The sequence below is a fragment of the Psammomys obesus genome, unplaced genomic scaffold (genome assembly GCF_907164565.1).
Source record: "Psammomys obesus unplaced genomic scaffold, mPsaObe1.curated_primary_1811, whole genome shotgun sequence".
Lineage (NCBI taxonomy): Eukaryota > Metazoa > Chordata > Mammalia > Rodentia > Muridae > Psammomys > Psammomys obesus.
Genome location: NW_026596256.1, coordinates 5990520 through 6004515, shown reverse-complemented (window position 1 = coordinate 6004515; position 13996 = coordinate 5990520). Strand labels below are relative to the sequence as shown.

The 13996-nt window shown below is 35.6% G+C and overlaps 1 protein-coding gene across 1 annotated transcript in view; it reads left to right on the top strand.

Moving 5' to 3' along the window:
• Nucleotides 1-13996, top strand: part of Nbea (neurobeachin) — a 509877-nt gene that overhangs the window by 249682 nt on the left and 246199 nt on the right. Inside the window, exon 34 of the mRNA XM_055596761.1 lies at nucleotides 13295-13356. Within this exon, the coding sequence (XP_055452736.1) occupies nucleotides 13295-13356 (62 nt within the window). The remainder of the gene's footprint in view (nucleotides 1-13294; nucleotides 13357-13996) is intronic.

Genomic DNA, 13996 nt, shown 5'->3' with positions numbered 1-13996 from the left:
CTATCTATCTATCTATCTATCTATCTATCTATCTATCTATCTATCTAGTTAGTTAGTCAGTTAGTTATTACAATTTATTCACTTTGTATCCCAGCTGTACCCCCTCCCTCATCTCCTCTGAGTCCCACCCACCTTCCCTCTTCTCCCCCTATGCCCCTATCCTAGTTCACTGATAGGTGAGATCCTCCTCTCCTCCTTTCTGACCTTAGCCTATCAGGTCTCATCAGGAGTGGCTGCACCTCTTCCCAGTGGGAGATGATCAGAGAGCAGGTCACAGAGTCCATGCCGGATGCAGCCCCTGCTCCTCTTTTGTTTTCATTTTATTTTATTTTTTAGTTCTTATATATTCTAAATATTTTTCCTCTATCAAATACAGCGACAGGGATTATCTCTCACTCTGTGGGCTTCTTCTTTATCCAGTTGATTGCTTCCTTTACTGTATAGAAGCATTTTAGTTTTATGAGGTCTCATTTGTTAATCTTTGGCCTTAGTCCCTGAGAAAATAAAGTCTGATTTAGAAAGTCATTTTCTATGCCTGTATCTTTTAGGGTACTGCCAGTGTATTGCTTCTAGCAGTTTTAGCATTTCAGGTTCCATATTGAGGTATTTGATCAGTTTGGAATTGATTTTGGTGCAGTATGATAAATATGGTTATAATTTTATTTTTCTGTATTCAGTTTTCTCAGAGGCATTTGTTGAAAATACTGACTTTCCTCTGGTGTGTAATTTTAGCATCTATGCCAAAATAAGACTGCTGTTTCTATGTGAATTTATGTGTGGATTTTCTATTTTGTTCCATTGATCTAAATGTCAATTTTTGTGCTAGTACCATTTCTTGAAAATAATCAGCATTTGTCTAATTGGATTTACGGCACCTGGAACTATACGCCTAGCTAACTACTTATCATTGATGAGGTCGTAGACCCTATAGGAGAACCTACTGCTACGTTTCTAAACCCCACTTATTCTAAATACTTATCCTTATATTCACAGATAGGTGTAATTCTCACCCCTCATCAAAGAAGCTTCTTTTTGTAGCAGATGGAGAATCCAGGAGTGGCCAAAATGCAGAGTATGCACACTGGAAACTCAACCCCAATCAATACCTCTATAATGTGCCTTCTATACCTAAGACTAGGCATACCACAAAAACAGAGGATGGAAAGATTATAAGAGCCAGAAGAGCAGGACATCTGCTAGAAGAGAGTGTCCTCTAAATATATCAGGGAAGCCGAACCCATGAAACCTCCAAAAATGCCATCACCTAAAAAGGACTTGCATAATAAAAACATCAGTGTGTTGACCTGTCAGTGCAGTGGAGGAAATCTCACAGACTCCAATTGTAGATGAAGAGTTACAGACAGTTGCTGCGGAGAAGGGGAGACTCGGTCTTCTCCAGGAATGAGAATCCTGATAGGTTATCCAGTCTCACATGGTCAACTCTAAACACATATGCATACGAGCAACACTAAAGACTACACAGGTTGCATTTACATGTGTGTATGTGTGCATGTATGTAAAATATTAATAACTGAAGAAGCCGATAATCTGAAAGAGATTGGAGGTGACACAGAGTTATTTGGGAGTAGAGAGAGGGCAGGCATAGTGGAAATGACATACATATAAAATTCTCAAAAGAAGAGAACTAAATTAATAAAAAGCATAAAGTCTTTGAGGAAAGACTTAAGAGTTCTTCAAAGAGAAAAAATACAATTTCGACAAATCCTCACACAAAATAACCAAAATAAAGAGAAAAAAATCTCAGACTAATTAAATCAGAGGTAAAAAGTAAGCCATTATGACAGATACTAATGAAATTCAAATAATTATTACGACCTTGAAATTTTATATTTCATTAAATTGCAGAGTGAGTTTTTAGATGCATATCAATTAGCAAAATTGAATTAATAATATTCTTAAAACAGACCTATCTATAACGAGCAAGGATACTGAAGCAGTAGAAGAAAATCTCCCCAGTAAAAAATTACTCTAGGTCCAGATGGATTCATTCCTGTATTCTTTCAAATTTCAAAGCAGTAGAAATACACATTTTTTAATTAACAGAAACAGCACGGTACAAACACAAAAATGCAAATGTAAATCAGTGGAATGGAATAGAAGATCCAAAGAGAAATCCTTAGTTTCAGTCACATAACATTTGAGAAACACACTAAGACATACATATTGTAGAAAAACAGCCTCTTCATCAAATAATGTTAGAAAAACTTGATATCTGTGTGTAGAAGTATGAAACCAGATCCCCTTTTTCCTGAACAAAAACTTCCAATTCAATTAATACCTTGATGTAGACCGGTAACTTAAAAAGGAAAAATAGGAAAAATTTCTTTCGAAGTAGGCTTCAGAAAGGATTTTTCTCAATATTATCCCTGTTTCAGCCAAAAATGAATGAATGTGATCTCATAAAACAGTTAATCAATTGAAGAGACATCATACACAATACAAGAAAAACCTTGCTAGCTACTTAACAGGATTAGTATTTAAAATAAACCAAGAAACATAACAGCAAAGACCAAAGAACCCAATCAGTAAATGGACTAATGAAACGACCAGCCAACTCTTAAGTGCCAGTAAACAAGAACTTAGATTTAGTTAAAAAACAGATCCAAATTTAAAATTTTGATAATGTAAATAAAGTGTCTCAGTTCTTAGAGCTCAGAGCAAACTCTAATAGTAAAAGATCTCAAAGAAAATTTGAGAGCTATCTACTATTTACCGTAACATTCTGAATGTCAGTGACATCAATCCACATTGAATTTTAAATACCAGTACAACTTTTTACAGGCATGCATATGCAGACTCTTTCCTGGGCTGTCAGACATGTCTCCCTTTCTCTCTGGTTTCAGGCTTTGAGGTCAGGCACAGGGCAAGTCAGCTTTGACCATTAGTCTCCCATCAGTCCTTCTCAGGTGTCAAAATACAATTCTCCACATACAGATACTTCTTAATTACATGGGTTTGCCACAACTTAGGGAAACTCTGGATAATAAGAAAAATCAAGCTTTTAAGGATCAGTTCTCACTAAGGAAGCCTGAGAAGAGTTAGACAAGAAATAAGCATTGCCAGAACGTCTGCCCTGCCCCGTCATGTTTGTATTGTCCACAGTGTGTGTGGACAGTTGACAGATTCAATATATAAAGTTATTTCCCAATTTTTAAGTTAGTTAAAACACATTTTTGAGCAGATAGATAGATAGATAGATAGATAGATAGATAGATAGATAGATAGATAGATAGATAGATATTCTTGTCTCTCAAGAGCTATTAACCAGTTGATCTTGTCAGGATTATATGCAATTAAATTCAATAGACTGTAGATCATAGCTGCTTATATTTGTGTAGTTTTTATTATAGCTTTCAAATTTTCTAGATTATAGATGAAGTTGAGAAATCTGGATGTAAAAAAAAAATAGAAATGCCATACAAATAAAACATGTGTTATGATTTTTATTTTATTTATCTGGCGTTCAGAACTCTGTTCTTTGAGTTTTCTTTACATATTACCCTCTGAATGAATACCCTTGCTTCATCTGTTTCCAAGTTCTTAATTGGTAGAGTTTTAGGCAGTAAAAGCTTCTACTATTAGACTAACCCTTATAGATTGGAAAGAAGAATCCTCTATTATCTTATCCATCCTTACTTTAGCTTTGTATTTCCTCTTCTGCAGAAAATTGTTTGTTTCCTGTGTGCATGTCATCTCTTCCTGTAGAGTTGGCTTTCTTATTCCAGTTTTGCTTGCTTTTCAGCTAATGTAATTCACTATTGTATATAAAATGAATTACTTAGGAGGTCTAGGGAATGGGTTTCTAAAAGCCACGGTTTATATTTGATGTGGGCCTTAGCTGTTAGATTGTTGCTGCTCTTGTCCGTGTGGAAACAGGACTGTGCTTCATGGTGCATGTGAATGCCATTATCTACACCCTTAACACATTCTTTTCTTTACTTCATGCGGTTGTTCTAATTCTAAGCCCAACCAAAGATTCTTTTCTCATTAAGCATGTGATTATTTTAACTTTAAAACTATTTATTTAAAAGGTTTCCAGAGGAATTTAAACAGCAGAACAGCAAACATATAATTGGAATGTTATATTTAACAATGTGTTTTGTCTGGTCACATACTTGTTTTGTTATGGAATGACTGAGGCTAGGTTCACTCTCAGAAGAAGATGCTTTTATTATTTAAACATCTTATTTAAAAAAAATTAAAACATTTTTATTATAAAATAATCCCATGTCACTCTCCCTACAAATATGACTACTCATCCGAGTTTCATATATTCTGTTGATTCCTGTTCGTAGCACTGTTTTCTTTTTCTGTTAAGGAACTAATTAAAACATCATTTATCTAGGTCATCAAACCAATATCCTAAAATGCTGTTAAGATGGGCCTTGCTGCCCTCCCTGAAAACTGGTCAGTGTGTTTGCCTGGGTCTTCCACTAGAAGTGAGGCTTCACTAGAAGTGAGATTCATTTATCACATTTGTGCTCTGGCACATGCTAACTCTTTACAATATCATTTTAGAACTCAATCACCAATGTCTTTAGTTCCTGAAAACCATAGTTCCTGCCTTTCTGATCGATGTGCTTCAGGTACATACAGTTTCAAAAGAGAAATACCTTTTTTTTTTTTTTTTTTTTGGAGATGAAATTAGAAAGTACTATTTACTTTTAGTTGATAAGTTCTAATATTTTTTTCAGTGTCTGCATAGACACTTGTATAAAAACGTCTATGAATCATTATTGGATCGCTGGTATGTAATATAATTTGATTTTAAAATCTTACTCTGAATTATAAAGAGTTTTGAATTAGATTTAGGATATTTTGGGTGGAGAAGGTAATTTGTAAATTTTATTTTTATTATTGTGCGTATGTTCTGATGTGTGGGTATGTGCATGCATGGACCGCATGTGGGAAGTAGGATAACACCTTTATGGAGTTAGTTCTTTCTTTACACCTTTATTTGAATTCCAGAGATGAAGCTCAGGTCATGAGGTTTTTGCCTTTTCCTGCTGCTCTGTCTCACAGACCCACAATTATACAAAAAAATAATAATTCATAATTAAATTAATAAGAGTATAATATATATTTGGATTGCACACTGGAATATCTTTTGAGTGGAACATAAACTTATAATTTAAAAATATTTGTTATGTTATATAACTCTCTGCAAGGCCACGTTTCATTGCTAATATTAAATAAAAACAGATGACTTATTGCTCTCCTTTAGTGTTTTGTTTTAAATACTGCCTTCATGAAAGAAGCCCAGTCTGGGTTAGTCTGGGTTTGAGAACTTACTGCTCTGAGCACACAGTTCTTGAAGGTATTATTTTCTGAGAATGCGTTTAAATTCAAGTCTTTAATTGTTGGATAAGGCTGAGAGACTCTTGAAAATAAGCGAGTTCACCTGACTGGTGTCAACTTGAGCCGCTTAACTTGAAAGCATTTCCTTTTGTGCTTTCATCACAGTAATTATCAAGTAGTTTCCTTTTAGTAATTGTCTTAGCCTTTTATCTTTAAGTTTATGAAAGCTTTATGATGAAAAAGAAAGTGATACCTGGCATTTACATTCATCATGGTTTATTAATGTTAAGTATTTGGAAGAAAAAGAACCTGTATCTGTAATACAGATATAAAGATCTTTAGGGTTCATATGACTGTTAGAGCAACTTTAAGCTTACTTATATTTCAGAACGTAAGTATATTTATTTGAGTTTCAAAATTAATGAGAGCTAGAATATAAGTAGTTTGGAAATACAACTATAAATCATTCATTTTATATGCTATGGATAAAAGAATTCCATCATTTATATAATATTATTTTAATGTAAAGAAATTTCTGCATCTTTTTATTTAAACTTTGTTTCTATAGATATTTATGTATATCAAATGACTTCAGTGTGTTTCTCCTCTTTGATTATTGATATTTCACTTATATGCATAGATAAAATACGCGTGTATACATTTTGATGATTATTTTCGTACAATACTGAACTTGAAGCAAACATAATTAGCAGTGTTTGCATTGAACTGAGGATTTTAGAATCTGAGCTTCCTCAGGGAGAAGAGAAGCACATTTGGCAGAGACTAGCATAGAGCTAGCAATCAGGGTTGTAATCAAGTTTAACCCAGAGAGCCCTATAAAGGCCAGATGATTTGTGACAGTGAACATGTCTCTTATTTCCCTTATTTCAACCTCCTTCACTGCAGTTTGACTAAATCAGGAGGTCAAGAAAAGGCCAAGACATTCCAGTCATTCACCATTGTTGTAAAGCAAAAAAAAAGTTCGGCTTTAATCTTATGCATAATAGTATCTCATAGAAACCCCAAAAATATACATGTTTTGTAACTTTGTTTTTAGTGCACTGTAGATTATTTCATCAACATATATTTACGTATATAGCTTTTCTCTTTTTAATTGAGCTGATAGCTTCTTCAAGCCAAAGACTGTGTTGGCTTCCATAGATCATAGGCTGTTCCCCAATGCAAGGCCACTAACATTTGCTTAGTTGTGGCTTCAGAATTTTAAAAATGTTTCCAAGCACAGCCTTCCCCAACATAACTAATACTAAATAATTTAGAGAGCAAAACCCATTTTTCAGATGTGTAAATGAATCAGGCCAGTGAATAGAAGTGAAAAACACATAAAAAGTGACCATGACCAACTTACCAGAATATTGTTCTAATATGGCATTTTTGATGAGATAGCACTAATCTGTAGTGTTTAAAGTATAAAGAGTGGAAGTCAACTTGGGCAGGATGAACCTATGTAAGACCTGTTCCCATGTATTTGTTATCTATCATTTTATAGAACAGTCTCCTTAGGTGTTATGACCTAAACCAGGCAACACACACCCACAGCCCCACTCCCCCCCCACACACACACCTGAATAAGATTCCTAGGTCACATCCATAGAATGACAAATTAGAAAAGCTATGTCAGTAAGTCAGTCAAAATGATTACGCATGTGCTGTGTCACTCAACTTACAGCTACTTTTGTTTCTGATTAACACAGGCATTCTAAATGTACAGCTTAAAGGTCCTCACTCAGCCATTCCTCTTTAGAAATGGGATTTTGCTTCTTTAATCTAGTGAGGTTTCCATGAGGAAATGTACCGTATTTATTTTATTGATATTTATTTTTATAAATACTTGAACATATTTCATGTAAATGGAATACCATTACCTGTGGACATTAAGAAGTTAAGTCAAATGAAATTTTTTAAAATAAGTATTTGAAATCCATATTTGGGATTTTAAAGCCAGAAATATTTTATAATTCAGACATATAAGAAATCTAATGGTTACATTTAAGTTTTATTTCATAGCCTCTTCAGGAGGCCTGGGCTAACTGATGGAGCACTTCAGTCACTCAGCCTTTGGGGACATGAATATCCACATTAAGGGGAATGAAGCTTTTAAACAGAATATTACTATTTAGGTGAAAACTCACTAATAATCCAATTTTTGGTAATCTTAAAAGAAACTTTAATTTTTTTTCTGTGGATTTTGGATCAATAACTTTCTCCTGCAGTTTTAAAAAATTCTGTAGACAAAAATCTAGTGTAGACATTAGGTAAGCATCTCTGTCAGTATAGAGCCAGGCCTGTTCTGAGGCTGCTTTTGCAGAGGAGTGGCACAAAGGCAGAAATGGCTGCAGACACTGCAAGACATAGACTGCTCAGGCCTCTACAGAGGAGCAGTCTGAGCAGCACTGTTCTAAACACAGGAGGGCGGCCGTTTTGTAACAACTGGGTTTTAGTTCACTGTACAAATGGGCTCTCACCGTCTCCGCAGTACTTGAATGGGCTTTGTGTTCAGATAAAAATTATTATTTTAGTAGGAAGCTGAAATTGAGTGGATCCAATCTAACATTTTAAATGTATTTGATATTGGTGTAACTTCTTTAAGTCGTAATACAGTTGATACCATCCAACTGTCAGAGGAGAAGTTACAGGAAGATCTTGCAGTGACTAGTGAAGTGTTAGCTCACGCTCTCCTGCACACGTCGGCATTAGTCATAGCAATAATGGACCTCACTCATCACTGATGTTTCCGGTAGTTCAGTCTTGTCTTCATGGTTTTAAATTTGGTAACCAATGTCAATTACTCTGGTGATTTCTGAAAGTAACTTTTACAGAGAGGACCCTAACAATGTTAGAAGAAATAAATGCCAAATACAAAAGTAAAAATGTATTGGAAAATGTAGGAAATGGTAATTCTGCCAGAGAGATGGAAGCTTTGCAGCATCCTAAAGCCACTCCCTGGTGGTGTTCTTCTCTTCCAGCATGAGAAACTAAGGCACAGGAAGCACTGTGGGCATTTTCTTTTATCCTCCCACACTCTACAACAGTGGTTCTCAACCTGTGGGTCACAGCCCCTTTGGGGTTGCATCTCAGATGTTTCCATTACTATTCATAACAGTAACAAAATTAAAGCTATGAAGTAGCAATGAAATGATTTTCTGATTGGCCTCATCAGAACATAAGGAGCTGTACGAAAGGGTCGCAGCATTAGAAAGGTTGAGAAAGACTGCTCACAGTATTACCTCCCAATTGCATTGTTCTGGTTTGGTTGTTTTATTGGTGGTTTGTTTGTTTGTTTGTTTGTTTGTTTTTCTATCTCAGACATTTGTTTTCCCCCTCTTTGCCAACATAGGGTTAGCACAAGCCAGACACTTATCACACCTGCAGACATTGCCACACAAGGCCGCTAACCTTGCTGTCCTCTGCAGCCTCCATGATCCTCTGCCTCACATATCAATTTACCGGTTAACAGCCCCTGCACCGCATTCCTCACTTTTGTTAAACAGATGCTTTCTAGGACGTTGGACACAATACTCAGTATATGCTTTCTACGTGAATTGGACTCTTGTTCTTTCAACTTTCTTACTCCCCCCAATCTTACTAAATAATGTTTTGTTTGTTTTCTGTTAACTAATGATGGTTTCCAAGTACTTGTTGAGATTCTTTGTCGTAGATGTCTGTCAAAGACTCCTGTTTCAGTATAATGCCTTTGTGAAAGAGGATGTAATGTTGCCTCTGAGTCCCTTTGCCTGTTGTATATGATTACCTTCACTTCCCTCCAAGAGGAGGAGCCTTAAAGACTGTATTCCTATGCAGTATTTGAAAGCTAAAGGATTCTTTCAACTTGATCTTCAAAATCAACAAATACTTTAGTTAGACCCTCAGATATACTCTGGAGTCAGATTCTCTTTAAAAGAAATGTAACTGTAGCATTGGCTAGTGCTTGTATTGAACGAAGATAATGTGGTCCCAAGGCCAAGTTTTTAACTTCATACTTATCTGGGTAATTTGTAATCTGGTCTATCCTTTGCTATAGTGTTTTCATTTTATTGTGTTAAGTGGTTTGGTTTTAGTCAAAAGGAAATGTATTTTCAAAGTAGAATTCTCAAAGTTTCTAGTAAATGTGTACCCAAATATTAGTCAATTTGGGATAATTGTTTTCTTCCTACACATGTTTTGCTAGCTGTTTGGATCTAGACCATCTAATCAATATGCACATATGCCTGTCTTGGCTACCCATTAGTTGATGTCATCCTTCAGCAGTGTAGTCCATAGTGTATTCAGAGGCTCTCAGCAGTCGGTTTCTGGTAGTGTATCTTTTATTTGCCAGCCTCCTTCCTTTCATGCCACAAATTCCTACTCTCTCTATCCAGCTCTTTGCTTTATCCTGCAAAAACAATATGGCTTGCAGTCTTGTGTTGGTATTTGTTGGCTGTATATTTATTCTGGTAATAAATACCATCTGGTAACATTCTGTTAATTGGGCTGTACTTTTGTCCCCTCCTTCCAAAAGGGACCTCACTGTGTGGTGTTGGCAGGCCTGGAACTCACTTGAACTCACAGAGCGCTGACTACCTGCCTCTGCATCACATGTATGACCCCACTGAAGTCTACTTCTTAGTTGATAAAGCACAGATTGTCATCATACAGTAGAAATGCCATTGTCAGTCCTTGGAACCATTTCCCCCACTTCTAATCTGCTCATAGCTCTTCATCTTATCTTCCCGAACCATGTGTAATTTTCTTTCTCCAGCCTTTCTCCGAACTTTAACTTAGAATCCCAGTTCTGCTTTCCAGCACCCCCATATTCCAGTCATCTATCCCCAAGGTACAAAGCTCTATTGAGACATTTCTCTTTGTTCCTTGATCATGATATCCTTATTGCATAATATATTACTTCCCCTTCCCACATCTGACCAAAGCCTGAACCTTCACCAAGGAAGCTGAGCAAGTCACCGTGGTCATACTTAACCATTAAGACCTTCCTTATTAAGGAGAGGAAGACCTCCCCATCAGTGAACTTAGAGAGGGGCAGGAAGGAGATGAAGGAGAGGGTAGAATTGGGAGGGAACGAGAGAGGGGACTACAGCTGGAATACAAAGTAAATAAACTGTAATTAGTAGAAAAAAATCATTAAAAAAGACCTTATTATTATCCTATATTACTAAATCACATAGAAGCTAGATTGTTATATAGAAAGAATAAGATAGTTATTCTAATTAAATTATGTAATTTTGGCCTCCACATTGGCCTCATCACCAAATCTTTTATTTTATTAGTCTATCAAATGCTATAATGATAAGTTGTTCAAATGTTTAATATTATAAGGTATTTGAATCACAGCATGGAATTCTTGCTGAGCTATCATTACTAAACTCTTATTTATTGCTGTAAAGGGCTCACATTTTACTCTTAGAGGTGTTTTCAAATTCCTTGTTCAGTTACAGTATTCAGTATACTATGACCTAAGTGAGTACACCATTTGCCATTGTCTAAACAACTTATAGTAGTTCATAGCATTGCCAGATAAATTATACCTTCTTGAGATTGTGGTTAAAGTTCTACAGAATGGGCTTTAATGCCTCTTAAATTTGCAAATATGGAGCTGGAGAGATGGCTCAAAGGTTAAGAGCACTGGCTGCTCTTCCAAAGGTCATGAGTTCAATTCCTAGCAACCACATGGTGGCTCACAATCATCTAAAATGAAATCTGTTGCCCTCTTCTGGCATTCAGGTGTACATGCAAACACATTGTATATATAATAAATAAATCTTTTTAAAAATTTTGCAAATATGGTGATGTTATATTGCCTGTGTTGCATTTCATTGTCACAGGCTTTATGTCATCTATTTGTCTTGTCTGTACTTTTTCTAACCCTTAGGAATCGTTTACAGCAAACCATAATTTTGATAGTTTCCAGAATTTCCTTAGCTTATGTTCTCATCATCAATATTAGGTTTGTTTTTACTTCCTGGCTTGTCCTTTGAGAACAGGTGGCTCTGACCAGAACTAACTAGACAAAACACTGGTAAAGAGGCTGTACAGACCTGGGTTCATCTTCTCGTACACACAAAAGAAGGGGTATGTTTACAAACACCATCTTGCTAGCCTGGCATTTTGTCACATTCCTTTGGGAAAAAAATACATTACTGATAGAAGCTTTCATATTTTTCTTATGCTTTGATAATGTTCATAGGAGTTAAAATGTGACTATTGAAGAGGGTTTGTTTAAAAATTAGTCAATGATAATTTTTTCTAAGTTTTTTACTTATGTATTCAAAATTAACACAGAATAAAGATGGATGATTCTTACAGCACAGTAGCATTGTCTCTGTTAATATGCCCACATCTTAATTATGATCCTGTGGCCTATTTCTTAAGGTTTTCTTTGTCAGAATCCAAGCATTTGATCAGCCGACAAGCGATAAATGTGCCATTAATCTTTCTGAGACTGTAGCTCTGTGTGTGAAGATTTCTGACCAGTTACACTGTCTGTCTTTTAAACAAGCTTTTCACCTCGGTCTCTTATTTCATTAGCTGTCTGCCCAGGATCTGATAAGATGGAGTACCAGTGACTTTTTACAGCTTGCTTTATCTGTATGTATGAAGTGGATAAAGTCTTTAGCAAAATGAGCACAAAAGGGTACTTACCCACCCCTGTAATAAATGCACATACTAGTATCGACAGCGCTTGAGATTGCTAATGGAAGTCAACCTTAGAAAACAAGAAAATAAAACTGCTGCTTGAACTTTGCATTTGTTGGCATTTTGGTCTAAGACCAAAGCTTCGCTTTTCAGTAGATAAATTGCTGGGCCAGCAGGTGGGCTCAGTAGGTAAGTACCTTTACTCCACAAGCCCAGTGACCTACGTTCCAGATCCAGGACCAACTGTCCTGTGACTTTCACTAATCTTGCACACCTTCTTTCTCAATCTCTCTTTCTTTCTCTCTCTCACACACACATACACACATCATTACATACTCATAATAAAATTCATTTAACAGATACTTTTTGATTGCATTTGTACTTAGGAATAAAAAAAAAATTTAAGTATATTCATTAAACTCTTTTTGTTTAAAAAAGAGCACCGTGACTTGGACGTTTGTTTTAAAGTAGCATTCATTATCACTTATGTACTCACCAGTTTATTATTTTAAGATGGCAACCATTATATTTAATGTATGCATGCAGAGATTATTATTATTAAATCTAATTTACCTCTACTTAATTTTGATACTTTTAGAACTAGCAATTATGACCTATTATATAATGCTTTACAAATTATCCTTTATTTTGAAGAGTTGAATAATTAACGTCCAAGCTGTTTACAGCTTTGTTTCTTTGTTTGTTTGTTTTTTGAAACAATTTTTCTATGTGTAGCCTTGGTCATCCTGGAACTAGCATTGTAGACCATGCTAGCCTCAAACTCAGAAATTCACCTGTAAACTAAGAATGGCATTAGACACTGATGAGACTTGCATGAGATGCAATACAGGGTACTTAACACAGGCCCGTGCAGACATTGAGTCAGTGATTCTGTGATTGTATACCTATTGTGTTCATTGTTTTCATTTCTTGTGATACCTGGTCTGTGAGTTTGGAACATTTAATAAGCTGTGGTGAGTGAATTATGTGTACATTGTTTAGTTTTGGTCCAAATAGAAAATGCCAGTTATTGTTCCAGCAATGCCTTTAGATTAAAGCAGCCCTATCTGCCTCAATTTCAATAGTCATTCCTTACATTACATAAACACCTTGACCTAATAACTGAAACATGAGATCAGTATTTTAGCAATTTTCATATCATTTGGAGCATCTGAATATTTAAAATTAATATAGAAGAGTATGTGGATGGATATTTCCATTCACTTAATTTCTGAAGTCTTGTCTCAAAGAGAACTTTAATAATTTAAAATCGGTAATTCCGTCCCTCTCCTGTGGTAACACATTTGTTTGCCCTTTCCCTGTGCAGGCCTTGTTTGTATGAAGTCCAGCACATCTGTGGTGGAGCTCGTCATGCTGCTTTGCTCTCAGGTAAGAAGGCCATTCGCTTAGTCAGATCAAACTAGATGAGAATTTCTTATGCATGTCTAATGTTAATTATCTCAATTTTATCTCTCGCTGTGGAGATGCAGAAGGTAGTTTGAGGTACATTAGGGCCTAGATGACCATCCCATGGAAGCACCACTTTATTCTCCTCTCTCCTCCACTCTTTCTGGTCTCTGTCCTTTGACCTTTCATTGTTTTGTTCGGTCTGTGACTGGCTTTGTTCTGTGTTCTTAAGGTCTTTTGACGTTGTTCGTACCATCTTTTTAAAATGCTGCATCACACGTTACAATTTTAAAACATAACTAGTAGTTATTGCTGTTTTCTCCTCTGTCAGATTAGAAATGGTAGAAACTCAAGTCCTTTTATGCCAGTGTTAAATATGTGCGATCCAGCCATTGGTGAGTCATCTTTGACGGGCTGCTTTTTTATTTTTATGTAGAATTAGTATTAATAAGACTAAAAGTCTACTGAATGGTGGTTGTTTCATTGACAAGAATTAAAACTATATTAAATATTTTTTTTAATTATCAAAAGAAAACCTGGATCTATCCAAAGCTTGAAGAGAAGAACCATGTATTAGTCTTTTAGATAACTAAAATAGAAATTTAACGGGTTTTTGTTTCAC